The following is a 25,846-nucleotide window of genomic DNA, read 5'->3' as shown; positions in this document are numbered from 1 at the left end:
ACATATATTAAACACATATGATGTTTGCAGAACATTGCCTTTATGACAGTGCAATATATTATACATGTGATGCATTTATGCCATTGTGAAATTGAATGTATGTTTAACAACTATTATTCTGCAGTTTTTGCATAATGATTATACACTGCAGAGTACTTGTTTCTGTTTACTTGTTTGTTTTTTTGAGCTTGATGGCACCTCCCATACTATATAGGTAACTAGCTGAGGTACCTGGCATTGCTTGGTATTGGTTGTGCAATTAGCATTACTTGAACTTCTATCCTTCTCTTGCTTTCAGCTAAGTTTTCATCCAAATCTGTCCTGCACATGTGCCCCATGCCCATGGTGTGCCTGGCATAGACCTCTTTGTGGTTGGCTCCCGGATCTCACCACATTTTTTTTCTTAAACCGCATGTCCTCTACCCTCTCTCTGTGTTATGCAGTTTAGCCATATCATGCTTTCCTGATCCACTTTGTGTAGTGGCTTGACCACTTCTTGGGCCCACTTGATACCCACAGAGTTGGGATTGGAGGGTTTAGTGGCCGTGAACCTAATTTGGACCCAATCAAGCCACCTCACATTGGTTTGGTCGGTGTCGGTCCAAATGCATACCAGATAAACAGACAAATAACAGATGACAAATATGTAAGAGATTTGTAGCGAGATAGGGATGGTGGATTTAAACTATCAACTTGATATGCGTAGTGTTTTTTTAAAATATTGTACTACACAGATCTGTTTTTTATTTAAATTGAACCTAGCTCCTGTGCAGATCTGTTTTCCCCTTTCCCTTTTACCTTGTATATTATATTTGTATTACTGTATGCAGGTATTTGGACACCATGCTTATGGTGTGTGGCCTATACCCAAAGATTGTACTTTTCCTTGTTTTTCCTTGTTTTAAGTGGGTACTTCCAATACACAACATAATCACACAGCATACAATCTTCATTTGCAAAGTGGGCTGCCAGGTCTAGGGTACAGCAGAAATTGTGAGACTCTCTATTTTGGGGCTGGGAGGGATAATTAGATCCAGTCCAGGTTTCCTAGGCTTATGTGATCAAGGTTTAGCAGCACCTGTTGCTTTCTGTTAAATCTGTGTCCAAGGCAGAGTAATGTCTCCTGAATGTGGTGAAATAGTGGCCCAGTGATAGGCTGGTGGCGCCTGCTACAGTAGGGACCATTGGAATGCTGTAAGTTTTGTGAACTATGCTGCTGACACCTGTATAATGTTTTACTGGAACCCTGTGAACATACTGGAATGCTGTTGCGTGCCGCAAAAAAACTAGACTGCACCTGTGTCCAGTGTATGTGATTCTTTGTCACAATATTCTATAATTATTGAAGTGTATACATTGTTACCGCAGATGCAGTCCTTCTCAGCGTGCCAGATCCTATGAGACACCAGTAGCATTAGGAGTCTTTTTTCATGACGCTTGCATATCTTTGTGCAGCTGAGTCTTGGAATATGTATACATTGGACTGCAAAGCAGTAGCTGCAGGTTTTATCCATTATACAGTAAGTCCCATTGTGCTCAGTATACAAACTCAGGCAGACAGAAATACAAATGTTGCAAACAGATGTGTCCTTTTACTTATTTGGAGTGAGCTTCAGCATACTGTATATACCTTGAAAAAAGTGCACAAAATTTGCTCTCATGATCCCATAGGATCACAAGATGTGAATGGAGCTGCAGCATGACATACTACAGTACTTCAGGCTATATTTATTCAGCACAGTCTCATTGTGCATCCTAGTGTCTCCGAGTTGCACCTGACACTAGCTAAGTTTCAGGGGACCTGGCATCTCACTTCCATCCATTATCTGCACTGCATGGAGTAAGGAGGATACATGTATGAGAACATGTTAATAATGGAAATCTTCATAGTCAATGGCTTTCATATTAATTTCAATAAAGTTCCTACATGTAGCACACAGAATTTCCCATTGGAGTGAATATGAAAATGTTTTGATTTTTAAAGAAAATTACAATTTATAAAAAAAAAAAGATATACCCTCAGATGATGAAGTGTGAGTCTCTTCCCACTAATCTCCAGTTTTTTGTAATGGCAATCATTTAAACTGCAAAACCCGTTTGATTTTGCAGTGTAAATGATTGCCGCTTTAAAAAAAACTAAATATTTCTTACAAATTTCTCACTTTCTGAAACTCTCATCCTATTAAATTTCACCCAAGAACTTTCATTGGTGAGAAAGTGTAGGATAAATTTTGGAAATCGAAGTGAATGGATATTGTAAAAGTAAAGGTGAAGGTCAGAGTTGGAGTGGAATGGTGAAGCTGGGGAGTATCTCATGGTGGGGTCACACTGCATGAAGGGAAAGTGATGAGGGTTTTGTAAGTGAGGGTAAGCAGTATAAATTGAATTCTGAAGGAAGTGGTAAGCCAGTGGAAGGATTAATGACAGTTGACCAGGTTTTTTGTTAATACAGTATGTGAGGAATATTAGAAAGAAATATGCTAAGTCTCTTGCCAAGATGGCTGCTGGACTCTATGCTACATAACCTCATGCTCTACAACATTTTTGAGTTTTTGATATGCTGAGTACAACACAACTAAGCTATCATCAAAGATTGCGGGGACAAATCTTGTAGTTCCAGGAATGCAAATCAGTTGAAGCATGTACTGGGAATATTGCATTACACACAGAGAACAGATGGAGCTCCTCTCTTTCATTGCTGGGGCTCGCTAGAATGTCCCCGCTGGAAAGCAATAGCAGAGAGGGACTCCATTAGACTGGGATGCATGAGCGTCTTACACGCATGTCCCAGTCAGTCGGTGGCTGGACGGCGGGACCCTGCCCATCTCCGCTTCAGGGGCAGGGTTAGGGGGGTTTGGGGAGGCCATGGGGACGGGCAATGGGGACCGGGGAGGTGGCGAACGGTGGCAGGGAGCTCCGTCGGAATGGGGCACACAAGCAGGGCCCTTACGACGGCTGGTGGGGCCTGGCGGCTGGCGGGGGCTGGCGATACAATCGCCATCCCCTGCAAGCATGAGAGGGGCTCCATCTGTATGTTACAAAAGAATAAAAGACCAAAAGATTGCCTTAGAATGTAAACTGAAAGATGCTAATGGTGCGCAGCAAAAGAAGCGTTATATGAGAAATGGGTCTGTCCTAAGTGTTGTTTTAAATAGAAAAGGGTGTGATAGCGATACAAACCTGATGCCACAACTATATGTTCTTGACACACAAGGGTGTTATTCGATGACAGCCTCTGATTCAACTCAGTCTAAGGAACTATGACACATATGACTTGGCTGCCTGGAGTATTATCACACCCAGATTCTCCTTGATAGGATGATGACAAAATGATCATGTGATATAGAGAGACCAACATACATAAACTATAAGAAAACTTCTCACTTTCCAAACTATGCAATCAGAGCTTAAGCACTCCAAGTATTTAAATATGTGTATGATCTGAGGAAAGCAAAAATGATAAGTAGATATGGTTACAATCTGACCTTCATGACTTCACACATGTTTATTTCACAAAAGCAAGAGCAAAGTAATAAATAATATTGCAGATTTAAAGAGTCACAAATCGTTATGACAAATTGTATCACTAGATTGCCATAAATTGTATATTTGTGTGCAAAGTGTTATGAAGCGGTGGCCACAGTTGTTTCCACAAGAATCAGTACATTTCAATAAACAGCACCACCTAAAATAAAGCTGAAACTGAGAACTACAGACCATATTTGTTATGTTGGATATGCCAGCATCAGAAAGTGTGTTTGATTTAGAAGCTGACAGTACAACTATCCTAATTCAACAATAAAGCAGAAATTCTAAAAGAAACAACAAGGGATTCTGCAAGTTCACATTCTGTTAACCTCAAAATATCCAAAAATACAAACCAAGCAATGACTGGGAATAATGGAAATCAGCAGGGTTCAATGTAATGTGAGACGCAGAAAATGTGGAATTTTGTGCAGATCTGGCAAGATTGTTAAAGTGTCAATCATTAACTTGGCATAAACGGGTTGGTTTTGCTGTGTAAATGATGGGCACTTTAAAAATCCGGTCAGATGTGCACAAAATTATAGAATTTTACATTCAGCCCACGTTATCATAAAATATCAATGGCACATTGACTATAGTCAACAGACAAAACCACTGCAAAACAGTGAAGAGCAAGTGGATCTTCTGTAAAAAGTGGAGTGCAGATTGATCCAACCCGTCTGGTTAATAAGCCATATACATAGATATACATACATACATATTTATACATATATACCGTAGATATCTTTAATGTGGCAATGTACAGTACATTCATTTTAGGCAATGCCATCTCTGTCATGTGGAACCTCATGAACACTTCAGTGAAAACATTGTAATAGGGATAAGTGTGCTTATTAAATAAATCTTTGTATGGCTTAAAGCAAACTGATGGCTGTTAGTACATTAAGTTACAGTAACTGCTTTACTTTTGAAATTGACTTTTTACCTTCAAAGACTGATCATTTTCTGTGTCACAAATACACTGAGCAGCAATTGTTCATCAATTTAGTAAATGTGGATGATCTGTTACTAGCAGGCAAAGAGTAGAACATAGCAAGCGTTTAGTGTAACAGAAAATTAAGTAGAAATGTATAGATCCTTCAAATCATCATCCTATGCTTAAGAATTCCACAAAGCTTAGATACTGTACTGTATATGAACAATCACTATTGATCAGCTGACATACATTGAAGCAATACGGTGCTTGTGGATTATCACGGCTCCCATCGCATGTCACATATAGTGGCATGCGATGGCATGCGATTGGATGCGATTTTTGCAGTTTTTACCGGTTTTTACAAAATCGCATGCGTTTTTTAACAGAAAACCATCCAAATGCATTGAAATTAGTATGAAACATGTTCAATGGCCCCCAAATGTCATTTTTGAGGCTGTACCACCCCCACTATCAACGCGAACCCGAAGCGTGGTGAGCGCAGCGAGCCCACGAGGGGCGGCGGTATGCGTCCTACGACCTTTTCATACCCCCACTATCCACGTCGGCATGGAGTTGAGAATAGAAAGTGTGATTTTTTCCCCGTGCGATGGCCATCATGGGAGCCGTGATCAGGGGCGGGCTGGGCCGGGGGGCAGGGTGCCATGTGCCCCCCAGGCCGCTCTATTAGGAGTGCTGCGGGCCGCGGCCGCCTCCTCCACACTGTTGGCGGCCATGTTCCTGTAGGCTTTGAAAACATGGCCGCGGCTACAGGAACATGGCCGCCGGCCTCCAGTGCTAAGTGGAGGAGGTCCCGGCGGCCTGTTCCCTTTGATGCGCCGTGGGTGACAGACGCTGGGTGTGGGCGAATGATGATGACGCCGACGGCCCACCCACCCATGCGTCTGGAGCAGCAGCAGCCAGCAGGCAGGCGGAGGAGGAGTGGACGGGGAGCCGGGGACTGTGGCTGCAGGAACTTGGAAGCAGCAAACACTGTAGAGAACCTGGTAACCGCCGCAGCAGCAGGTGAGGATTAAACTCACATATATATAAAAAAATGCTGCGGTTTCCTAAAGTGTCCTCTTTTTAATGTGTTAAGTGGGAGCAGCCTGTTGTGTCCTCCTGTTATTATGCAGGGGAAGCAGCCTGTAGTGTCAATAATGCCATGACACCACAGGCTGCTCCCCCTGTATAATAATAATAATAATGCCATGACACCACAGGCTGCTCCCCCTGTATAATAATAATAATGCCATGACACCACAGGCTGCTCCCCCTGTATAATAAAAATGCCATGACACTACAGCCTGCTCCCCCTGTATAATAATAATAATAATAATGCCATGACACCACAGGTTGCTCCCCCTGTATATTAAATTATTATACAGGGGGAGCAGCCTGTGGTGTCATGATATTATTATTATACTGGGGGAGCAGCCTCTGGTGTCATGGCTTTATTATTATACAGGGGGAGCAGCCTGTGGTGTCATGGCAATTGGCATGATTATTATACAGGGGGAGCAGTCTGTGGTGTCCTGTTTTTAATGCAAGTGAGCAGCCTGTGGTGTCCTGTTCTTTATGCAAGAGAACGGCCTGTGGTGTCCTATTTTTTACACAAGGGAGCGGCCTGTGGTGTCCTGTTCTTTATGCAAGAGAGCGGCCTGTGGTGTCCTATTTTTTACACAAGGGAGCGGCCTGTGGTGTCCTGTTTTTTTACTCAAGGGAGCAGCCTGTGGTGTCCTGTTCTTAATTTATGCAGGAGAGCAGCCTGTGGTGTCCTGTTCTTAATTTATGCAGGAGAGCAGCCTGTGGTGTCCTGTTCTCTATTTATGCAGGAGAGCAGCCTGTGGTGTCCTGTTCTTTATTTATGCAGGGGAGCAGCCTGTGGTGTCCTGTTCTTTATTTATGTAGGGGAGCAGCCTGTGGTGTCCAGTTCTTTATTTATGCAGGAGAGCAGCCTGTGGTGTCCAGTTCTTTATTTATGCAAGGGAGCAGCCCGTGCTGTCCTGTTTATTTATGCAGGAGAGCAGCCTGTGGTGTCCGGTTCTTTATTTATGCAGGAGAGCAGCCAGCGGTGTCCTCCTCTTCTGTTTTTTATGCAGGTGAGCAGTCCTGTGGCAGGGGCGAATTGCGATAACGGTAAATCAGGCAAATTTTCAGTGTGCCGTGTCCCGCACCCCTCTCAGTGGACATTCTCCTACCAAGCCAGGCTGATACATACAAAACCTCGGCTGCCACAATCGGAGCTTCTGCACTTGCGCAAAATCTCAGTTAACCTGGAAGCATCCGCAGCCAGCTGTAAGCATGGCAGGGGGGTGGAGTGGTGTGTGCAAAAGCCCTCCGCCGGCTACTGTGAGTTTGTGTGTGCCAGTGCCTGGCTTTCCCTGATCCTTGTGCGGGTAGCAGCCTGTGGTGTCCTGATATTATACAGGGCAGCAGTCTGTGGTGTCCTGTTTTTATACAGGGGTAGAAGCCTGTGGTGTCGTTATATTTTGTAACGAAAAACCTCCATTTTAATGATGCGCTGTTACTTATGGGCCAGTGCTCTGGACTTGCCCCCCAGGCTAAAAGTTGCCAGCCAGCCCCTGGCCGTGATACTCCACAAGTACCAGCAATACTTTAAAGGTATAAAATGTCAGATGCAAAGCCAACATGCACTCCTAATGAGAAGAGCACTAAACTAACCAATACCATGTCACCCACAAGCAAAATGCTATTGAGTTAGACAATTTTCTATCAACCCAGGGATGCAACATTGATCTTTTCTACAGCAGTAAGCATCATGGTACATACAATCACTGTTAGACCCCATTTCATCAGTGATTTGGTGGAAAGTAGAGGGGTCATTCCATGAGATATAAGACACAATGACCAGGATGAAATGTGAAATTTTGTGAATTTCAATTTCGTGAGATGGCCAATTTGTTCACAAAAGGTGTCAAATGTAATAGCATCCGAGTTCATGAAAAGCTATATGTTTCTGGCTCCAAAAGACAGATTCAGATGTTTTATGTGTGTGGCAACATGGCTGATATAATGAAGTCAGAGTTAGAAAGACAAACACAAAACAAAAATTGTATAAAGTTCGACATAATTAGAATTTTTTTTTGGGGGGGGGATGAGTTGTACAGTATTTGACAATGCTTAAAATCAATTGCAAATGCACAATTACAGCAACAAAAAAGATATTTAAAATTATTTCTAACCTTAAAGATTTAAAATATACAGTACTTCAGCACTCATATACAGTGATCGGTCAAATTGCGACTGCAAAATTACCCATCAAGATCAGGGGCCTTATTTTGGTTCACTCTTTCTGACAAAATCCTTCTTAGATGGACAAAACCATGTGCACTGCAGGGGGGCACATGTTACTTGTGCAGAGAGAGTTAGATTTGGGTGGGGTTTTACTTCAAAGTGAGATCTATATTGCAGTCTGTATTTACCCTGCACAGAAACAAAATAACTCACCCAAATCTAATTCTCTCTGCACATTTTACATTTGCCCCCCTGCAGTGCACATAATTTTGTCCATCTAAGAAGGATTTTGTCAGAAAGAGTGAACCAAAATAAGGCCCCAGGTCTGAATAACCCTTATAATTTGGTTTGCACATACAGTACAGTAGAATTACAAATAGAATGTAGACACGCCATCATTTTGGTCAGCAGCAGCTGCTTGTTTTTGTGTAACCAGAGAAAATCTAGCAAGGGGCAAATAGTAATATGTCTCCTTCTCCTGTGTTAAATTCAGCCCTGCAACTTTATTCTCGCATGTATTAAAAGGGGCATGGAAACTAGGGACTCAAAAGTAATTATGCCTCTGTACAAATCATTGGTTAGACCGCACCTCGAACACACAGTGCAGTTCTGGGCCCCGCACTATAAAAAGGACATCATAGAATTAGAAAAAATCCAAAGAAGAGCAACAAAGTTTATTAGGGGAATGGAGAATTTAAGCTACGAGGAAAGATTAAACAATTTGGACTATTTACACTAGAGAAAAGACTTTTAAGGGGGATATGCTCAAGGGCACGAGTATAGATTAGAAGAAAAAAGATTTTGTTCATCTAGAAGAAAACATTTCTTTAAAATCAGAGTAGTCAAACTTTGGAACTCTCTTCCTGGAGAAGTGGTGTCGGCAGAAACTATAAATACGTTTAAAATAAGGTTGGATAAACATTTATTGGTTAAAAACATCGATGGGTACGAATAAGTAACATAATCTGTCTTAAAATATCAGAACATACTATAAAACAAGGGATAAGCTACTATAAACATAGATTGAACTACATGGATGCAAGTCTTTATTTAGCCTCACTTACTATGTAACTATATTAAGATTGCTGCTGCAATTACCCGACACCATTTTCTTTCTATGTAATGCACTACACAGACTTGCAGCATAAATACACTGTTGTGTATGACTACTATTGTAAACACTGATACTATCTTTTTTCATACAGTACAAGCCAATTACTCTATATTACTGCTGTTATGTTGGTTACCCTTAGTAAACATGGTCCTGTATAAGGATCAATTGACTTGGCTAAACTCCATTTTATATTCCGCTAGTGCTTATTGTTCCAACTCAACATGGAAGGGGCATGTTGGGAATCTAGATGTGAGGAAAGATGCGCAGTTGGAGTCCTCGGGGACAACGAGGCAATGGCAGTGAGGAACAGGGTATGGTCAAATTTAAAGCAAATATTAAAGTAGTAGTTAAATAAACAACCTATGAAAGAAGAAGAGAACAGTGGAAAGTGTGATGTTGACAACTATAAAGCCAATATTACACATTATAAAGGCAGTAGTTCGATACAACTTAAGAAGATAAGAAAGAAATCAAATTAAGAAAAGTAGAATAAAGTGTTTCCTGCATATTAGTTTACCAAGAGTATAAGGAGGTCATTCTGATTTCCATGTACCCCTGCACGTTCACACAGGGGAGCAATGCTTTGCTACTGCTCATGCTCATAAGCTTTTATGCGCATGTCCAGGCTCCGATTATGAATGGATAAGGTGACATGTATAGTTGCAGGCCCATTCGCACAGAGCAGTGTGGGCAGGGGGTGGCAGGCATGGATCGCGCCCATGGGAACGCAAAGTGTTTCATGGGCATACCCATGAAATTCTGGATGTACCCTTGGTAATTCAGCTGTGACGAGGGTGCCGGGGGTGGGCAGCTGCCATCACCGGAAGTCATCTGCCCGCCCTGTTCCTGTACCAGGGCACCGCAAATCTGAGTGATCAGAGGGTGACTTAGATTTGCGAACACTTGAGATATCATTCGATGGTCTGTGATCATCTAAGGATTTTGGCCTCTCATGCAAGGCTGCCAATGGATGTTTCTGTAAAACATCCATTTTCATGCATGCAGGGATATTTGCCATGCGAGGGCAGGCATTCATGCGGATAGCATTTAGTTGGCTCGCAATGCTGCAAAATTTGCAGTGTAGTGTAGAGAGATAAGAGCAAATGAACAAAAATAAAAAAGAAGCAGGAGAGATGAGTCAGAAGTAAATATATTGCAGAATTCTTTGTGTGCGATGTGTTGCAGAGGCCATGGGAGCAAAGAGTCACAGAAAGGAGAGAGTAAGTAACAGAATTAAAGGCATTTGAGAGACTCAAGTATTATAAGGAGAGAAGTAGAACTGTCAGTTGAGGACAAGCTATTCAGGAAATTTGCAAGCAAATGGGAGCGGGAAGATGGAGACATAAGTGAAAAGAGCTGGATTATTGAGAATTGGGAAGATAAGCATATTTCTGAAGGTGGAGTAGATGACACTGTTAGAGAATAAAAGGTTGATGATGTGAACAAGGTGCAAGGGGGTGAGGGATTCATTTCTGTGTTTGCCCTTGTTGAAATGGGATGGGGCAGTGACCTTATCATGTGCATGTTACGGAGCTTACACTCCTACCAGAAATTTGAAAGAGCCCATTGATTACAGAGACTCAAAAGAGCCTTTATTGCCCTCATCTTGGTTCTAAAAACACAAAGCTCCTTTTTTTTAAACGAGTCACACTTTACAGTCAGTGGTGCCCTTTAATATATATATATATATATATATATATATATATATATATATAAGGGTGATAGGGGTATAGAGAGCGCTTTCAACCACCAAATAGAGTTTCAACCAATGATTTGTTAAAAATACACAACAGTACCAATCTTAATAAAACCAGTGTGCTTTTTATTGAAAGATTTTTTCAGAGTCACATCTGGAAGTAGTATCCTTTTCGGAAATGCAAGTAAAAGGTTACTTGCATTTCCGAAAAGGATACTACTTCCAGATGTGACTCTGAAAAAATCTTTCAATAAAAAGCACACTGGTTTTATTAAGATTGGTACTGTTGTGTATTTTAACAAATCATTGGTTGAAACTCTATTTGGTGGTTGAAAGCGCTCTCTATACCCCTATCACCCTTATTTCTAAACTCCGCCTCCCACTAACAGGGGGGGACATAGAGCAGCTGCTTACAATTCTCTAAGGGCGCACGTGGGGTCACTCTTTCGCGATATATATATATATATATATATATATATGTATATATATATATATATATATATATATATATACATACACTGTACAAAATAAATACCCATTGCACAAAAGCACATGAAGAAGAGACAAGATAAGTCTCTACTAGCAAACAAACAAGGACTTGTAACCTGGCATGAAATGTACACTAATTAAGTGAATAATAAGCAGCTCTATCAATCCCGGAGACCATCTATCTCCCAATACAACAATGGAACACAATCTGGGGTTGGACCGACACGAGCGCTGGGTACAGATTCAATCACTGATCTCCTAGTGTGGATGACACAGGAAATCAATGTCGATATCAGATCCTCACTTGCACACACTAAGGGTCTGATGGGTGTGGATGATCACCTCCCTGGACGCATGCAGCAGACAGACACTTACTTTAAAGTTCTGTCTCGCGTTCACATAGCGTGTTCTTTACAGGGAAAATGACCCGCATTCATTCATCTGTGTTTCAAGCCGGAAAGACACTTACTTTCTGATTCAATCTCGCATGCCCGTAGCAGGTTCTTTATAGACCAGGTATTCAATGCTTGAGCAGGGAAAACACTTTATTCCACACGATAAAATCACAGGTAAAAAATGGGACAGAGGTAGCACAGAGAGGCGTGGATGATCCGGCGGGTTCGCGCTGCAGACGCAGCCACTGAAGACGCTTCCCAGTGATCCTTGGTCCCTTCTAGACAGACGCTGCTTGAGTGAGCAGAGTGAGCGGAGTGGTTACCTGTTAAAAAGAACTGAGAAACATCGATGGCTTATCTTGACAAAGGAACTCTGGTTCCGAAACGCGTTGATGCCATCTCACCTGCTCACTCAAGCAGCGTCTGTCTAGAAGGGACCAAGGATCACTTGGAAGCGTCTTCAGTGGCTGCGTCTGCAGCGCGAACCCGCCGGATCATCCACGCCTCTCTGTGCTTCCTCTGTCCCATTTTTTACCTGTGATTTTATCGTGTGGAATAACGTGTTTTCCCTGCTCAAGCATTGAATACCTGGTCTATAAAGAACCTGCTACGGGCATGCGAGATTGAATCAGAAAGTAAGTGTCTTTCCGGCTTGAAACACAGATGAATGAATGCGGGTCATTTTCCCTTTAAAGAACACGCTATGTGAACGCGAGACAGAACTTTAAAGTAAGTGTCTGTCTGCTGCATGCGTCCAGGGAGGTGATCATCCACACCCATCAGACCCTTAGTGTGTGCAAGTGAGGATCTGATATCGACATTGATTTCCTGTGTCATCCACACTAGGAGATCAGTGATTGAATCTGTACCCAGCGCTTGTGTCGGTCCAACCCCAGATTGTGTTCCAAGATAAGTCTCTAGTTAGAGCTGTAATCTTCATCATCATCATGGCTGCTATGGCATGAAGAGTTTACAAAATGTGTACCCTCTTTAATATGTATCTCTCAATAGATTTTGTCTGGTCAGCAAAACACCTATAAAGCAGATCAAGCAACAATATAACATTTCAAATAAATAAATAAAAAACTCTGTGGTACCATTTTTTTTAGCAGACATTGAGCTATTTGATTATTTATGTTATTATATATACTGTATATAGAATCAGATCAACATTGCAACCATCAGTCACAATGTTTTCAAAATTGGCCTTCCAATCAAGCCTAAGCCTACTTAGAACAGCCATCTCTTTCCCACTTGCGAAGCCAGGAAATGTTTCCTATAACATTGAAGTTGGTCTTGATAATTACTTACATTGTTTTTTTGCAAGATTAGTAGTGCTTTGTTGACATTGTTTAAAGCATGAACCCTTGTGGAGCCTTTTTCCTTTACCTGAAATACAAGAAAAATAGGATTTGAATGAGTTGTTCTAGGTTTAGCCATAACTATGAAAGCTGAGAATGATAAAAGTCTATTATTTTGTTTTAAACAGAAAACAATATCTTGAAGAATTTGGCATCATAGCAAACATTACAATATATTTAATTTTAAAGAAATAAAAGCAAAAAAATTTCCATTTTTTATATTGGGGCAGATTGAGGTTGAATAGAATATGTGATCCAACCTGCAGTTTTTCGGATGTTTGTTCTCTGCACCCACGCAGGACCCCTTTTGTGCATGTGCCAGGAGGCGCAATTCCCTTGGCCTGGCAAACTGACGCCTGAGTAAGATTAGACTCAATCAGGCTGCAATTGCATAGGAGCATCGTAACCGATGGTTACAATGTTCCTCTTATATTGCAATTGCCGTTTAATGCAATTGCAAATGCAGACAGGAGGTGGTATGCACGGATTTCATATGCTAAACTGCTGCAAACAGCTTGTATTATACAATCCTTACTGAATCCGACCTTTAAATCACATTATAAATAAGCAAATATAGAGTATTTTTACATAATCTCTCATCCACCCAACTAATGAAGCCCCAGAGATCACATACATTTGCGTGGTTTTTAGGATTACATCCCATTTAACATACAATAAACACTTTTGCCAGCCTGACAAAAACATGTGAAAGATCACTCAGTTTGAAAGTAACTTTCTTTAAAAAAAAAAAAACAATATACAACTACAAATGAAACATGTGAACACAATATTAATAGCACAACAGGTGACATAAAGGATTTCAAAGCAGATAACAATATTCACACTACACATAAGATTACATAATATCATATATTATATGTTCTTATATAATTACATGTAATCTTATTACATGTCCTGTGCCGGGTGCCAAACGATCCCCTGCATGCTGCCACCAAAGTTGTAGTGTATCCTTAAAACCCTAAACATGCTGTTATACGTATCTATGAACCTTTTATTTACCTTAGAGCTAACAATCTGGTCTTTCATATTAACCAATCATAACCCTAGGCTCACAGATTATTACTATTATTCTTCTTTATTTATATGGCCCCACAAGGGATCTGCAGTGCCCAGTTACAAATTACATAAACGATTAAGCAAAACAGAATAAGCTGCTTGACGTTTAATATAATAAAGGATAAATATAGTACATAAATATAGCTGCATCAGCAGATGACACTGAAATAAGTATCAGGGTGGCAGAAAACTGCAGGCGTTGGTGCCATCGAAAAGAAAAAGAACGTGAAGGAACAGGGCCCTGCTTGTAAGAGCTTACATTCTGAAGGGCAGGGGCAGACACAAAGGGGTGACACAGATGGGGTAGACAGCGAGCATGGAAAAGATTGTTAAGATGAGATTTGTCTGCGTTTGGGTGAGAAATGGGGTCTTGGGAGCCCATTTGAAGATTTGTAGAGACAGGGTGAGAGTCTAAAGGGAGAGGTAGATTCTCCAGAGAAAGGGAGCAGCATATGAAAAATCTTGGAGGCAGAAGTGGTAGGAGGTAATCAGAATGCAGGAGAGGCGGCATATATAAATTAAGCAAACTGGATGGGTGGGAATGTAAAGGGGATAAGGTTAAAGATGATGTGGTTGTAGACAATACGCTCAAGGCGTTTGAAAAACAAAGGGACGAGAGTGAGGGGTTAGTAGTTTAAGAGGCTGTTTGTATCAACATGGATTATTATGGTAACTACTGTATATCTAAATGGTCTCTTCCCATCTAAACACCATGAAAACTTACTGTACCTCAGTACGTGTCAACCATGCCAGAAAATGACAATATATTCAAAGAGTCCACACAATTCTGTGAAGCTCAAGGAGTATAAAAAATACAGTTTTTCCAGCATGAGACACCTGGGTATAATAAAGCATATAAAGGTTTCCAAATTGGAGAAAATTATTTTCTTTTATTAGCCACCATTTAGGAGAAGTCCTGATATAGAATTAGTTATTTCCTTTGATACATTAGGGCCAACGTCTTCCTATATGCCTCCAGTATGTGAATCTTATCGTCATAGTTAAGGACTTTTAAAATCACAAGGTCTATCCCCTGATGATTGCCTTTCTGGGCCAGTATGGTAGACATTCAACTAAAATAGATGCAGCCCAATACGTGAGGTAGCCATACAGAGACTAGGTGCATAATGTCAGGAGACTTAACAGTGTCCGATAAGCCAAATATTCTTTCCCATATTCCTTTTTTCCAAGTCCTCTAAATTATGCTGCATGGAGCTAACAGCTTTTGACTGAGCAGATAAAGCTGCACGTGTTTTGGAGAATTAATCTTCCAAAGTAGATATTCATTGCTCAGCCTCAGTTAGGCATTGATCATGCTGAGTGAGCTGGGTAAGTGCAGAATCTAGAAAAGTATTGTAGAAATTTCTCGTGTTTGGAAAGCGTGTGTAGAATCCAACAAAGAATAATCTATTTTGGATCCCCTGGGGCTACCTGATCCAGAGGCTGAGGAGAATCTTTTTCTTGACTCTTCCCAGATTGTTTAGACTCTTGGAGGGTTTTGCTAGAAACTAGCACTATGCATAGAGGTGCTAACTGCAAGCAGTAGCTGAGATATAATGAGCGGACAGTAAAATTAAACTTGGTTAAATACGATGAGATATCAGTCCTGCACAGCTGGAGAGAAAGTAAACACTACAAAACAGAATACAATGATTGCTGTATATATGAAGAATGCCTCTGATTCCATTATGGAAGCCTAATATTGTTGCAGGACAGCCAGTAAATACAGCATGGATCAGAATTAATGTATAAGGTTGCAAGGATCAGGCACCACCTGTAATCCTTCATCCCTGGGGGAGAATAATAAGGAGAGATTCCAGTCAGAGGAGAGGAGAAGCTATGCTCCAGGAACACGAGAAATAGTCCAATATGATGATGCACCAGTGCCCTATAACAGAAAGCTGGGATCCAGTGATTTCTGGGATAGCGGGAAGTGTTGTGTCCCTGGCGGCATCTCTTAGGACCCTCACGACCTGGGGCTAGATGGGCACCAAATCCTGCTGACAAATGCTCGATTCTAAGCAGTGTTATTGCCGGCCAATAGTGTGAGCTCTGTGAACCAGTGGGCATCAGCTATGTCTGCCCACTGGAAGTCCTGAAAATAACATTCAATATGCTGACCCTTCTTAATAGATCCATACTCAACTTTTTCCCTCACCATATTTCTAATATTGCTCCTATGCAGTTTACTATAAAAGCTCTTTACTCCTACCCACAGCTTCTCTACAGTACAAACCTAACTACACTTATACATATTCTTAAAGGGAATTTTTTTTAAAGTGAATGGATGTGAATAACTGGACAGATGGCTGTTATCTTTCAATAGAGTTCTAATTAAACTACAAGTAACCTTAGCATACTTCTTGTCCAAACAATGTATATTAAATATGTGCAAACATTACACAATAACTATGAATGTGAGAAGTAATTTTTTATATAATGTAATATATATTTTTATTTAATATCTGCTTTTGATCAGCTCTGAGTCTTTCACACTAATGCAGATGCCTGAAAACACAACTGATAAAATCCCAGCTCACACAGGAAACTTGGATGTGGTCTTAAGAAAAGATGAAAGTTCTATTTCACATCGGATGTTGCTATAGGCAACCAATCAGATCCTATCTTCTATCGTCTAGAACAGCTTTTCCCAACCTTTTTTCTCTCCTGTACCCCTTTATTAGTATTTTCATTTATGAGTACCCCTCCTCTGAATTTGAAATATCCACAGTACTTAGGAGAGGTGTGGAAGTGAGTGGTATGCATTTCCTTGTGCATGTCCTTTTATTAAGGAGAAAGCAGCAGAGGAGTAGAGTGTGGTCATTAATCCAGTCTCTCTGTGTCTGACTGCTGGCTGTGTGTTGTCTTTGGGGTTCCCAATAATGCCTATAGGATTAATGCTGCTGCTTCCTTCACCTATTTCAGCGTAAGGGCAGATGATTGCTAATGTCTGAGGGTAGTGCAGAAAACTCCCAGTGGATTGCTGGTCAGGCAAAAGCACGGGGAGACACTGATGATGCTGTTGCAGATGGAACCGGAAGTGACACAACATGGCTCACAGCAATGGGAGACTTTTTCTACCATCAGGAGACTTCTTCTGCCATTACCAATATTATTTTCAAGTACCCCCAACTTGTCTGCAGAGTACCACCAGGGGTTCTAGTACCCCAGATTGGAAATTACTGTTCTAAAAGGGACTAAATAAATAAGATGATTGGTGCCCATAGCAACATCCCTTGTGAAATAGAACTCTTATCTTAATAAAATTCTCCCTATCTGTATTTCATCTTGACGAGCTGTGAATGTTATTATATTCTGTGTAACTCTAATAAATTTGAGATAAAGATATAGTTTGAACTTCTCAATTATTAGGTTCTGGCTTTAAAGGTTGTTGCCATATTTTTTTTTAGAAGGAGCATTCACCTAGATCACCACCTTCTCTCCTGATGATGCTCCTAAGTGCTTCCAGTTTCTGAAACACATTCTGTACTCTTGCTATGCCAGTGATTTGCAGGTACCCATAAGCAGACATATTATGAAATGGCACTGCCTCCTGCAGCAATATAGAAGGATATACATTGTCTGTCTTCTCATTGCGATTTATTTACTGTGCATAAACATCTACATTTATAAAAGGATAGACCGACTATGAATAATCTGAGGAAAGCCATATGGCAACAATCCCCTTAGAATGCTTGTCACTGGAATGGGGTGTTGGAGAGATGGGCATACAAATATCACTAATTAAAGTGTATTTACTTAATAAAGGTATATTATGCACATTGTGTGATTACTTTTTCCTCTTAGACTATTGATGGTGGTTACAGACTCATTTTTGGAACCATTTCACTGATTTAGTTCCAGTGTAATGTTTACCAGGTGGTTTGCAGACTGTTTAAGAAACAAAACACTTAACATTCTTAATTCAATCTAAATTAAAATTGTGGTTTTATTGACTTTTGTATGTGTCTATTTATTTTACGGGAGCCAAGAAAAACTTTGTGCCTAGAATTTCAATTTATACAATTGTTCAGGAACACTTTGCCCTTAAACCAATGCCGACATTGTGCTACAGAGCAAGTGTTCTTCAATGATAGGAATGGTGAATGGTGAAAGTTGGGACAATGGCAAACTGATTGCATAATGCTTAAGGCATTCACTATGCATATTTGTTCCCAAAATAGCAAGCATTAAAAATGAGTCAACAATATAGTTGCTGAATAGAATTAGAATCCACAGAGTTTTCTTACGGCCAAAAGAAACACGAGGAATGCTTTAGCATGCAGATACAATTTATTTATTATTTTACCTCTCTTCCTGTCATTTACATTTGAGTGTGAGGTCTAGAATTTTTTACAAAGAAGAGAAGTAATGCATATTTACAGCTGATAAGAAATGACAACCTTGTGGATACTTGCTCCAGTCTGCATTTTGCGTTTTTATGTTGCTGGGATGGAACATTTCTAAATGTGTGTTACAAAGTTAATTGTGTCATTAGCACCTAAGGCTTATTATTAAATATTTGCTATTGCCAATCTGTAAATGTGTTTACAGATTAGCGTCCATTTTCTATAATTGCCATTCGGCAAACACTAGGCTTCCTTTTATTACTTTGCTTATTGAAGTATTTGCATGCAGCAATTTTTTTTAATTAAACAAAATTACCAGATGCCTCATTTTCATTTCTAGATGAACAGTATAGCCCAGGAAAGTGAGCAGACTACTGGCATATAACTCAGCTCTTTGTTTTATAGAAACATACACTAACCTTTTACACTTACTTCCATTTTACATCAAGTTAAGTATTATTTAATTTATATATACAGTATTGAATTTAGGCAACTATTAGACAACTGTTGATAGATATTACCCTTCAATTTTACAATGCACACAGATTACAATCTTAAACATTGCATTATTGGGAATTCAAGACCTAAAAGCACAATTTCCTTTAAGATATTGTAATAATACATTTTATTAAACAATAATTAGCAGCAAAGATTATATAATGGTTAGCATTACTGCCTCACAGCACTAAGGTCATGGGTTTACCTCTAACCATGGCTCTAAATGTGTGGAGTTTATATATTCTCCTCGTACTTGTGTTGGTTTCTTCCGGGTTCTCCAGTTTCCTCCCATAATCCAAAATATACTGGTACTGTAGGATAACTGGCAATCTGACAAAAATTGACCCCTATATATAGTATATATAAGTATGTGTGCAGCACATGGACAAACTGGGTCAAGTGCTTCTGATATGCTGCCAACTTATATGTTTCTGTGAAAATGATTTAGGAAGTTGTAATAACTGAAGAAAGGGAATTTTTACTTTAACTCTTTCTTCTTAAAATCCTATTTAATGTATTATTTTACTCTTTCCTTAAATGTTGACTTGTTTCATAAATTAAATAAATACCAAACAACCCATATGTGTTATATTTTAGGCATAGCCTTACTGAAACATATAGTATGAAGAAGAAAAAAAACAACATTATGGCTAAACATGATTTTGGCAATGACTGAAGAACAGTAGTACAACTAAAATTAATCACTTACCAGTTTTTGACCAGTGAGACCTTCAAGTAAATCCAAAAGTCTTCTTCCATCTTGAAGGTCAGTGAACAGATCTTCAATTGGATGTTTCCCAAACTGTAAATATAACAAAAATCAACATTTAACCTAAAGTAATTGCTATTAATTTAGTATCAAAATACAATTCCAGAAATAAGATAAAAAAAAAAAAATCTAATTATTGGGAATTGTTTACTGTACTTCTAACCACTTCTCTTGTACATACAGTATTTTTCTTTAGTGGTTTTTAGTTATAGAGTAGGTATATTATAGTGGGGCAGTAATGTAATGGTTAGCATTACTGCCTCACAGCACTCAGGTCATGGGTTTGATTCCCACCATAGCCCTAACTGTGCAGAGTTTTGTATATGCTCCCCGTACTCTGGGTATTCCGGTTTCTTCCCACAATCCAAAAATATACTGGTAGTTTAATTGGCTCCCAATAAAATTAACCCTAGAATGTCTGCGTGTGCATGTACATGTGATAGGGAATATAGATTGTAAGCTCCACTGGGGCAGGGACTGATGTGAATGTTCAAATATTCTCTGTAAAGTGCTGTGTAATATGTGTGCGCTATATAAGAAACTGTTAATAAATAATAAATAAATAATACTCATTGAATTACATGCAAATATTGTAGGAATTTGAAATCATTAAATTACAGTAATTCAATCTCATAAAAAAACAGCACAATAAGTTTACACATCTAACAATGCAGTATAAAAATGAATTAAGATATAAAATTAAATGAACCTTGATAATAAATATTGTTTGAGGCAGTTCAAAATGTTATAACATAAATCATTAGGCATTTGCATTTTAGAGTAACTTCCTCCCTACCCCCTTAAATTATTAGGGAGGTTGCAAGTGAGGGAGCCAAAGGCATACTTGGGGAGGATGCTAGAGGCAAACATGGGGAGAGGACCAGATACACACATTTTGAGACAGGAACATGATTTAGAGAAAGAGAACTGGGGAGATTACAGAACTCATGTAGTCTACTGTCCAGACTGTGTAGTGTATAGTGACAGGTCCCACTGTAGCATAGGATGTAATGTGAGCGGATACGTGAGTATGGTAGTGGGCAGAGCCCTCAGCTAGGACCACTGTTTAGGATGGCCCTACACTGGCTCTATTGACCTTTGTGGACAGATGACCATAGTTTTCGGGTAGCTATGCTTCTCCTGTAGTCGCTGTGTTCGAAGGAGCGAGTTAGGCCAGCTGCAACCAGGTCTTAAGTGGTCACAGAGGTAGTGTCAAGAGGAGGTCTAGCTAACTGGCGCTATCTGGGTGGAACACCCAGCCATGGACAGGGAGTGTGACCCAGTCGCAGACACTGGATACAAATGGACGGGGCACCTCCAACCAAAAACATGTCAAAGTAAATGGAAAGTACACAATAATGAACGATACACCAAAACAAGTAAATACCCACAACCATGGGCCTCTCCACACCTGGAAGAGCAGGACCAGAGGCAATCCAAAACAACCAAGGAAACAGGGCAGCTTGCCCAAGCAAGTAAATCAACAGAGAAACAGAACCAGGCTACACTGTAGTTATAATTACTTTCAGGTGGCCAAGCGTGCACCACCCGGCATCCCAAAATGCTATTCAACCTGCTGGCCAACAGGGCCTGTATAGTTACTACAGAGCGACCTGGCCGGGTGAAAATAATGTCCCGGAAGAGTCTGGGCAGCCCTGCTCCAGGCACCGTCACTCTGCTGCAAATGTATGCTGCAAATGTGTGTGTGTGTGTGGGGGGGAGTGGGGGTGTGTGGTTCTGATTGACCAGAAGACCCCTTCATCCTGGCAAGTGGCTCACATTGTGATAACAATAGTACCGGTATATAATACAATTACTAGGGCTGCCACTTGCTACTGCACAGGACCAGTGGTAGCAGCTCCTTATACCACATTTACTGTGTGTGTTGACTTACAGAAAGTCCACTGGACCAGAGAGTAGCTGCCAGGAAGAAGATAAAGAACCCTTTCCATGAGGTGGAAGAATGCATGCTTAGAAAGTGCAGTACTGGTTCTATTATGTTTGTGTATTTATTTATTTATTATGGTATGTTGAACTTTTACCTGACCACTTAATAATATTATTAAAATATTTTATACAGCTTATACTATAGAGCATCTATATTGCTAGATATTGATACTTTATTCCTTACTGTATCTAATGTTAAAAAGACAAATGTTCATATTAATGACCTTGGTCATTACTACATTCTTTTACTGCTCTCCCAGACTCACAGTTTTGGTCCAATGTTCTGCAGAGTGGTAGATTGTGGATTGCATTTGGAAACCCCCCTTTAGAAACCTGCATTTGCCACTGCCTTGTATCCCCACTTTATCCTTCTTGGCTGGTGCTGATAATATTAACCACAGAATACGGCTGATTAAAAAGTAGATGATTTGTTTATACCAGTGATCAACTATGCTGCCATAAGGGTTCTGTGCTAGACAAGGGTCTAGCCTCTTACATTTCTACTTTATACAGATGGAGCCCCTCTATGTGCAGCGAGCACACACCCACAGGAGTATGATTTACATCTCTTCCAAACTGTGTATATAACAGTGCATTCACTGAGGAGACCCCTGTTTTGAGCAGTTTTTCTTTGCTATTTCAAGCTCTACCTGGCAGAATTCCGGGCTTACCGAAGTCCAATATCTCTGCAGGACAGAGGCTTTACTAAGACTGACATGGTCAGCGATTTTTTTAATTATTGTTTGGAGAATTTGTCCTATGGTACAGTTCGGATTAGATCCATATAACCCCTGATGAAGTCCAATGGACGAAACACGTAGGGTTTTTTTTACCAAAGAAAATTGCTCTTTGATGTCGGATCGCCTATTGCAGTGGTTCCCAACCCTGGTCCTCAAGTACCCCCAACAGAGCACGTTTTTCAAGTCACCCGGCAGGTTCACTCTTTATTCAGGCACATTTGCAAAGATCCACAGGTGGAGCTAATTATAGCACTTGTGATTCTGTGTGGAGACCTTCAAAACATGCACTGTTGGGGGTACTTGAGGACCAGGGTTGGGAGCCACTGGCCTATTGGATCAGTTGATACTCATCTGATCAAAGTGTATCTAGATGTTGGATTACCCATTGAATATATGTATATATATACATTGTGTGTACATTGTGTGTATATATATATATATATATATATACACATACATACATACATACATACATACATACATACATATACACACACACATACATACATACATACATACATACACATGTTTATATATATATATATATATATTATTAAATCTTATACAACAAACATCAACACTCAACTTTCCTAGTTTTGGGGTGCCCTATGGTTGTGACCACATTGTTTAAATAGAAATTGCAGGGGCTCTGCACTCACTAAATTAACCAATATTAATAAACTAAATCTCCATCTCCATTTAGTAATTGCAGAGCCCCTGCTACTTTAAAACATTTGTCCTATGGTTTAATCTTTGTAAACTGATCTAACTTCAATTTTAGATCTCAATGGATGATTTTAGAACCAAGAACCTTATGTTACAATAACAATAAGAGAATAACAATACAACCATTTTTGCAAGAAATTAAGAGAGCTATTTCTTTTGTAGTAGCCCTATTATAGTACCAAATGCATTTAAGCTGATGTTTAATGATCAGTATTCACTTTTTTACAACCTTGTTTAGTATGTGACACTTGGCTCTCTGTCTTAAAGTGACATTTGCAGTGGTAACAATTATAATACTTAGACAAATGATTCTAGCGACTGTGAGTGAACAATTCCGTTTTGTTTTTGTAGTTTATACAGCTGTTTAAATAGTTTCATGGTGCTTCAATTCAATATTCTATTAGAGATTGCAACACAAGTACTTACATTCATAGGACCTCTCGCAAATTTATTAAATGAGAGTTTTTAGAACTGAGAGATGTTGCCCATTCTAGCTATTATACTCTAGAAGGTGATAAATGATCAGTAGAATCAGACTAATTGGTATGGGCAACATATATCACTTCTAAAAACTTTTACTTTAGTAAATTTACCCATTAGAGTAGTGTTTTTAAAATAAAGACCTAAAGGTGGATACACCCTATGCGACTTCTCCCCTCGGAGGAGTCTCATCCAATCCCCCTTAAGCCACCTGGGACCATCCCAGAGCAGGATTGCATGCAGTACATTGCATGCGGAACTTCTGCATGCGATGTATCATAAGGGATCCCCTTTCCCCACTGATGGGAAGGGGTCCAACCTGGAGATCTTAGAAATAGCAGGTAGGATCTCCTGCTTTGGTACTGGACTGCCTTTCAGATCGGATGTCACACACACATACTGTACTACCTAGGGTGGCCAATTCCAGGATCAGCGGGATCCCAGGATTTAGCCCCAAAATGTCCTTGATTTTAGGATTAGACTGCGCATTCATGGCTGCCTGGCTGTTCCCAACCCCGGCGTGTGGCCTGCAGCCTGCGCAGCATGAGTATGTCATAGGCACCGCTGTATGTAAACCACTGGAAATCTGTTGCTGCCTGCTCCCACTGCCACTTCAGCAGCTCACTCACCCAGCACCACACCTGATGACTGCCACACCACTGCTACCTGCCCTAATCCACCACTCCCCCAGGTAAATTAATTTGGGGGATAGGGGGAGGCATTTTTGTTTTAGGGATGCCAATCCTGGGATCTCTGGAATCCCGGGATTGAGCATTTTTCATTCCCAATTCCAGAGATTGAAAAAATGCCCTGGGATTGGCATCCCAAATACTACCGTATTTGGGCTGAGTTTACCAGATTTATCATCTCAATCCACCGGTATTACATGTAATCAGGCCAAAATTGCATAGTGTATGGGGGCCTTAACTATTCATGTTTACAGATCTAGTTGGATCATATATGTGTTAAATGTGTTAATTGACAAATACAAGAACTTCAGGTGGTATTAATTATTGTTGAGAATATTTAAATACATGCACTGTTAGGGTTACAATTGGAGGGACTTGGAGAAACATTGTTCTAGACTAATTTAAAATATTTGTTTCAAACCAATGGGTTAAATTATTTTGCAAAAAATAGCTAAAATATTATTGTGATTTTAAAGAAAGGATATGATGAGCACTTCTATGAAAGTGTTTCATATTCAATTTTTGCATCATCAAAGGAAGTGAATTTCGTATTCTTTATAAAGTGTGAACAGTGATTGCTATAAATAAAGTGTCTATTCCTAAAGTGATAGTGGAACAAACAGGCATAATGTTACAAAGGACTTACAATCTCACCATAGGTGGCAAAAGCATAATAGATTGCACAGAGATCAATGATGTTTGCTGTTGATGTTCCATGACTAGGACACTCTTTTGGACAGAAAACATAAAAAAATTGCTCAATAACAATGGGTAGTATGAACCAAAGGTTCAGGTGTGGCGTTTACAGATGTAAAACTCCTATGGCCAGAAACGGTCAATTCAGTTTGATTGTTGAGAAGTCCCATGCATGCCTATCCTGCTGTGTGTAGTGCTCTCTCTATATAGATAAATAGAAACATGTGTATGTAGATAAATGTACCGATAGATATTGTACAACTAAAGGGATTGTGCACAAAGGGTTTATTCATTTCTGTTTTTACTTGTTACAGGAGTAAATGCTCATGTAGGGATCAATGATCTCTATGGCGAGATATACAGCAGGTTCACTGAAGTTGATGACAGGAAATGAAAATGGAAAAGCAGACCTGTCCATTCTTTATTATCCACTTTATGAAAGTAACTGCCTGCAAAAAATGTGAGTAAATGGAGTTGAACATACAAAAAAAATACTAAATTGTTCCACAAAATATTTACTTAAGTCTGTATTTTTGCTTTGATAGTTAACCCAAAACCACAAAGCAAAATTAACTGAAATTTATATACACATTTTTGTTTATATAATTATACAAAATGCTAAATTTACACAGCATGGAATAGCCATTCTGCAACCTGGCTTTACAAATATGGGTTCTAACAAAAAAAAAAAAAAAAAAGAAAAGAAAGAATGAGGTAAATATGTGCATTATGTGATGTTATATAGATTCTTGGCTCTGTTGATATACTGTATAGCCCATTAATATATTATATTAAAATATAACTTTTATTTTAGTTCTAATAATAAAAAGTGTTTATTCCATAACATTGAAATAGCAATACAAGAATTGTTAAAATGTATATTAAAAGAAAGTAAATAAAGAAAAGAAACAAAGAGATTAAAAAAACGGCCCTTTTTCCCAGCATTGCAAGCATGAGCAGTAAGACAATCACTGAGAAAATGTCCACAATGCCATTTTCCTGGAGACCTGTGCAGTAGACTCTGGGACAGTTCTAGGGTCCTCTAGTGACCCAAGTACCCAGAGTATTTAGCAATGTTGGATAAAGAGGAGGGGGCCCACATG

At 39.8% G+C, this 25,846-nt stretch overlaps 1 protein-coding gene across 13 annotated transcripts in view; it reads right to left on the bottom strand.

Moving 5' to 3' along the window:
- Positions 1-25,846, bottom strand: part of DMD (dystrophin) — a 1,973,025-nt gene that overhangs the window by 1,567,570 nt on the left and 379,609 nt on the right. For all 13 annotated transcript variants that reach the window (XR_014470468.1, XM_083174338.1, XM_083174337.1 and 10 more), the window contains 2 exons: positions 19,406-19,498; positions 12,723-12,800 (listed from right to left, as the gene is read on the bottom strand). Coding sequence is in view for 12 of the 13 variants with exons in the window: in XM_083174338.1 (XP_083030464.1) it covers positions 12,723-12,800; positions 19,406-19,498 (171 nt within the window). In the remaining variant the exon portion in view is untranslated. The remainder of the gene's footprint in view (positions 1-12,722; positions 12,801-19,405; positions 19,499-25,846) is intronic.

This window comes from Crinia signifera, chromosome 2, assembly GCF_055691185.1.
Source record: "Crinia signifera chromosome 2, ASM5569118v1, whole genome shotgun sequence".
Classification (NCBI taxonomy): domain Eukaryota; kingdom Metazoa; phylum Chordata; class Amphibia; order Anura; family Myobatrachidae; genus Crinia; species Crinia signifera.
Note: the sequence above shows the minus strand (reverse complement) of the source record. Positions and strands in the feature narration are given on the sequence as shown.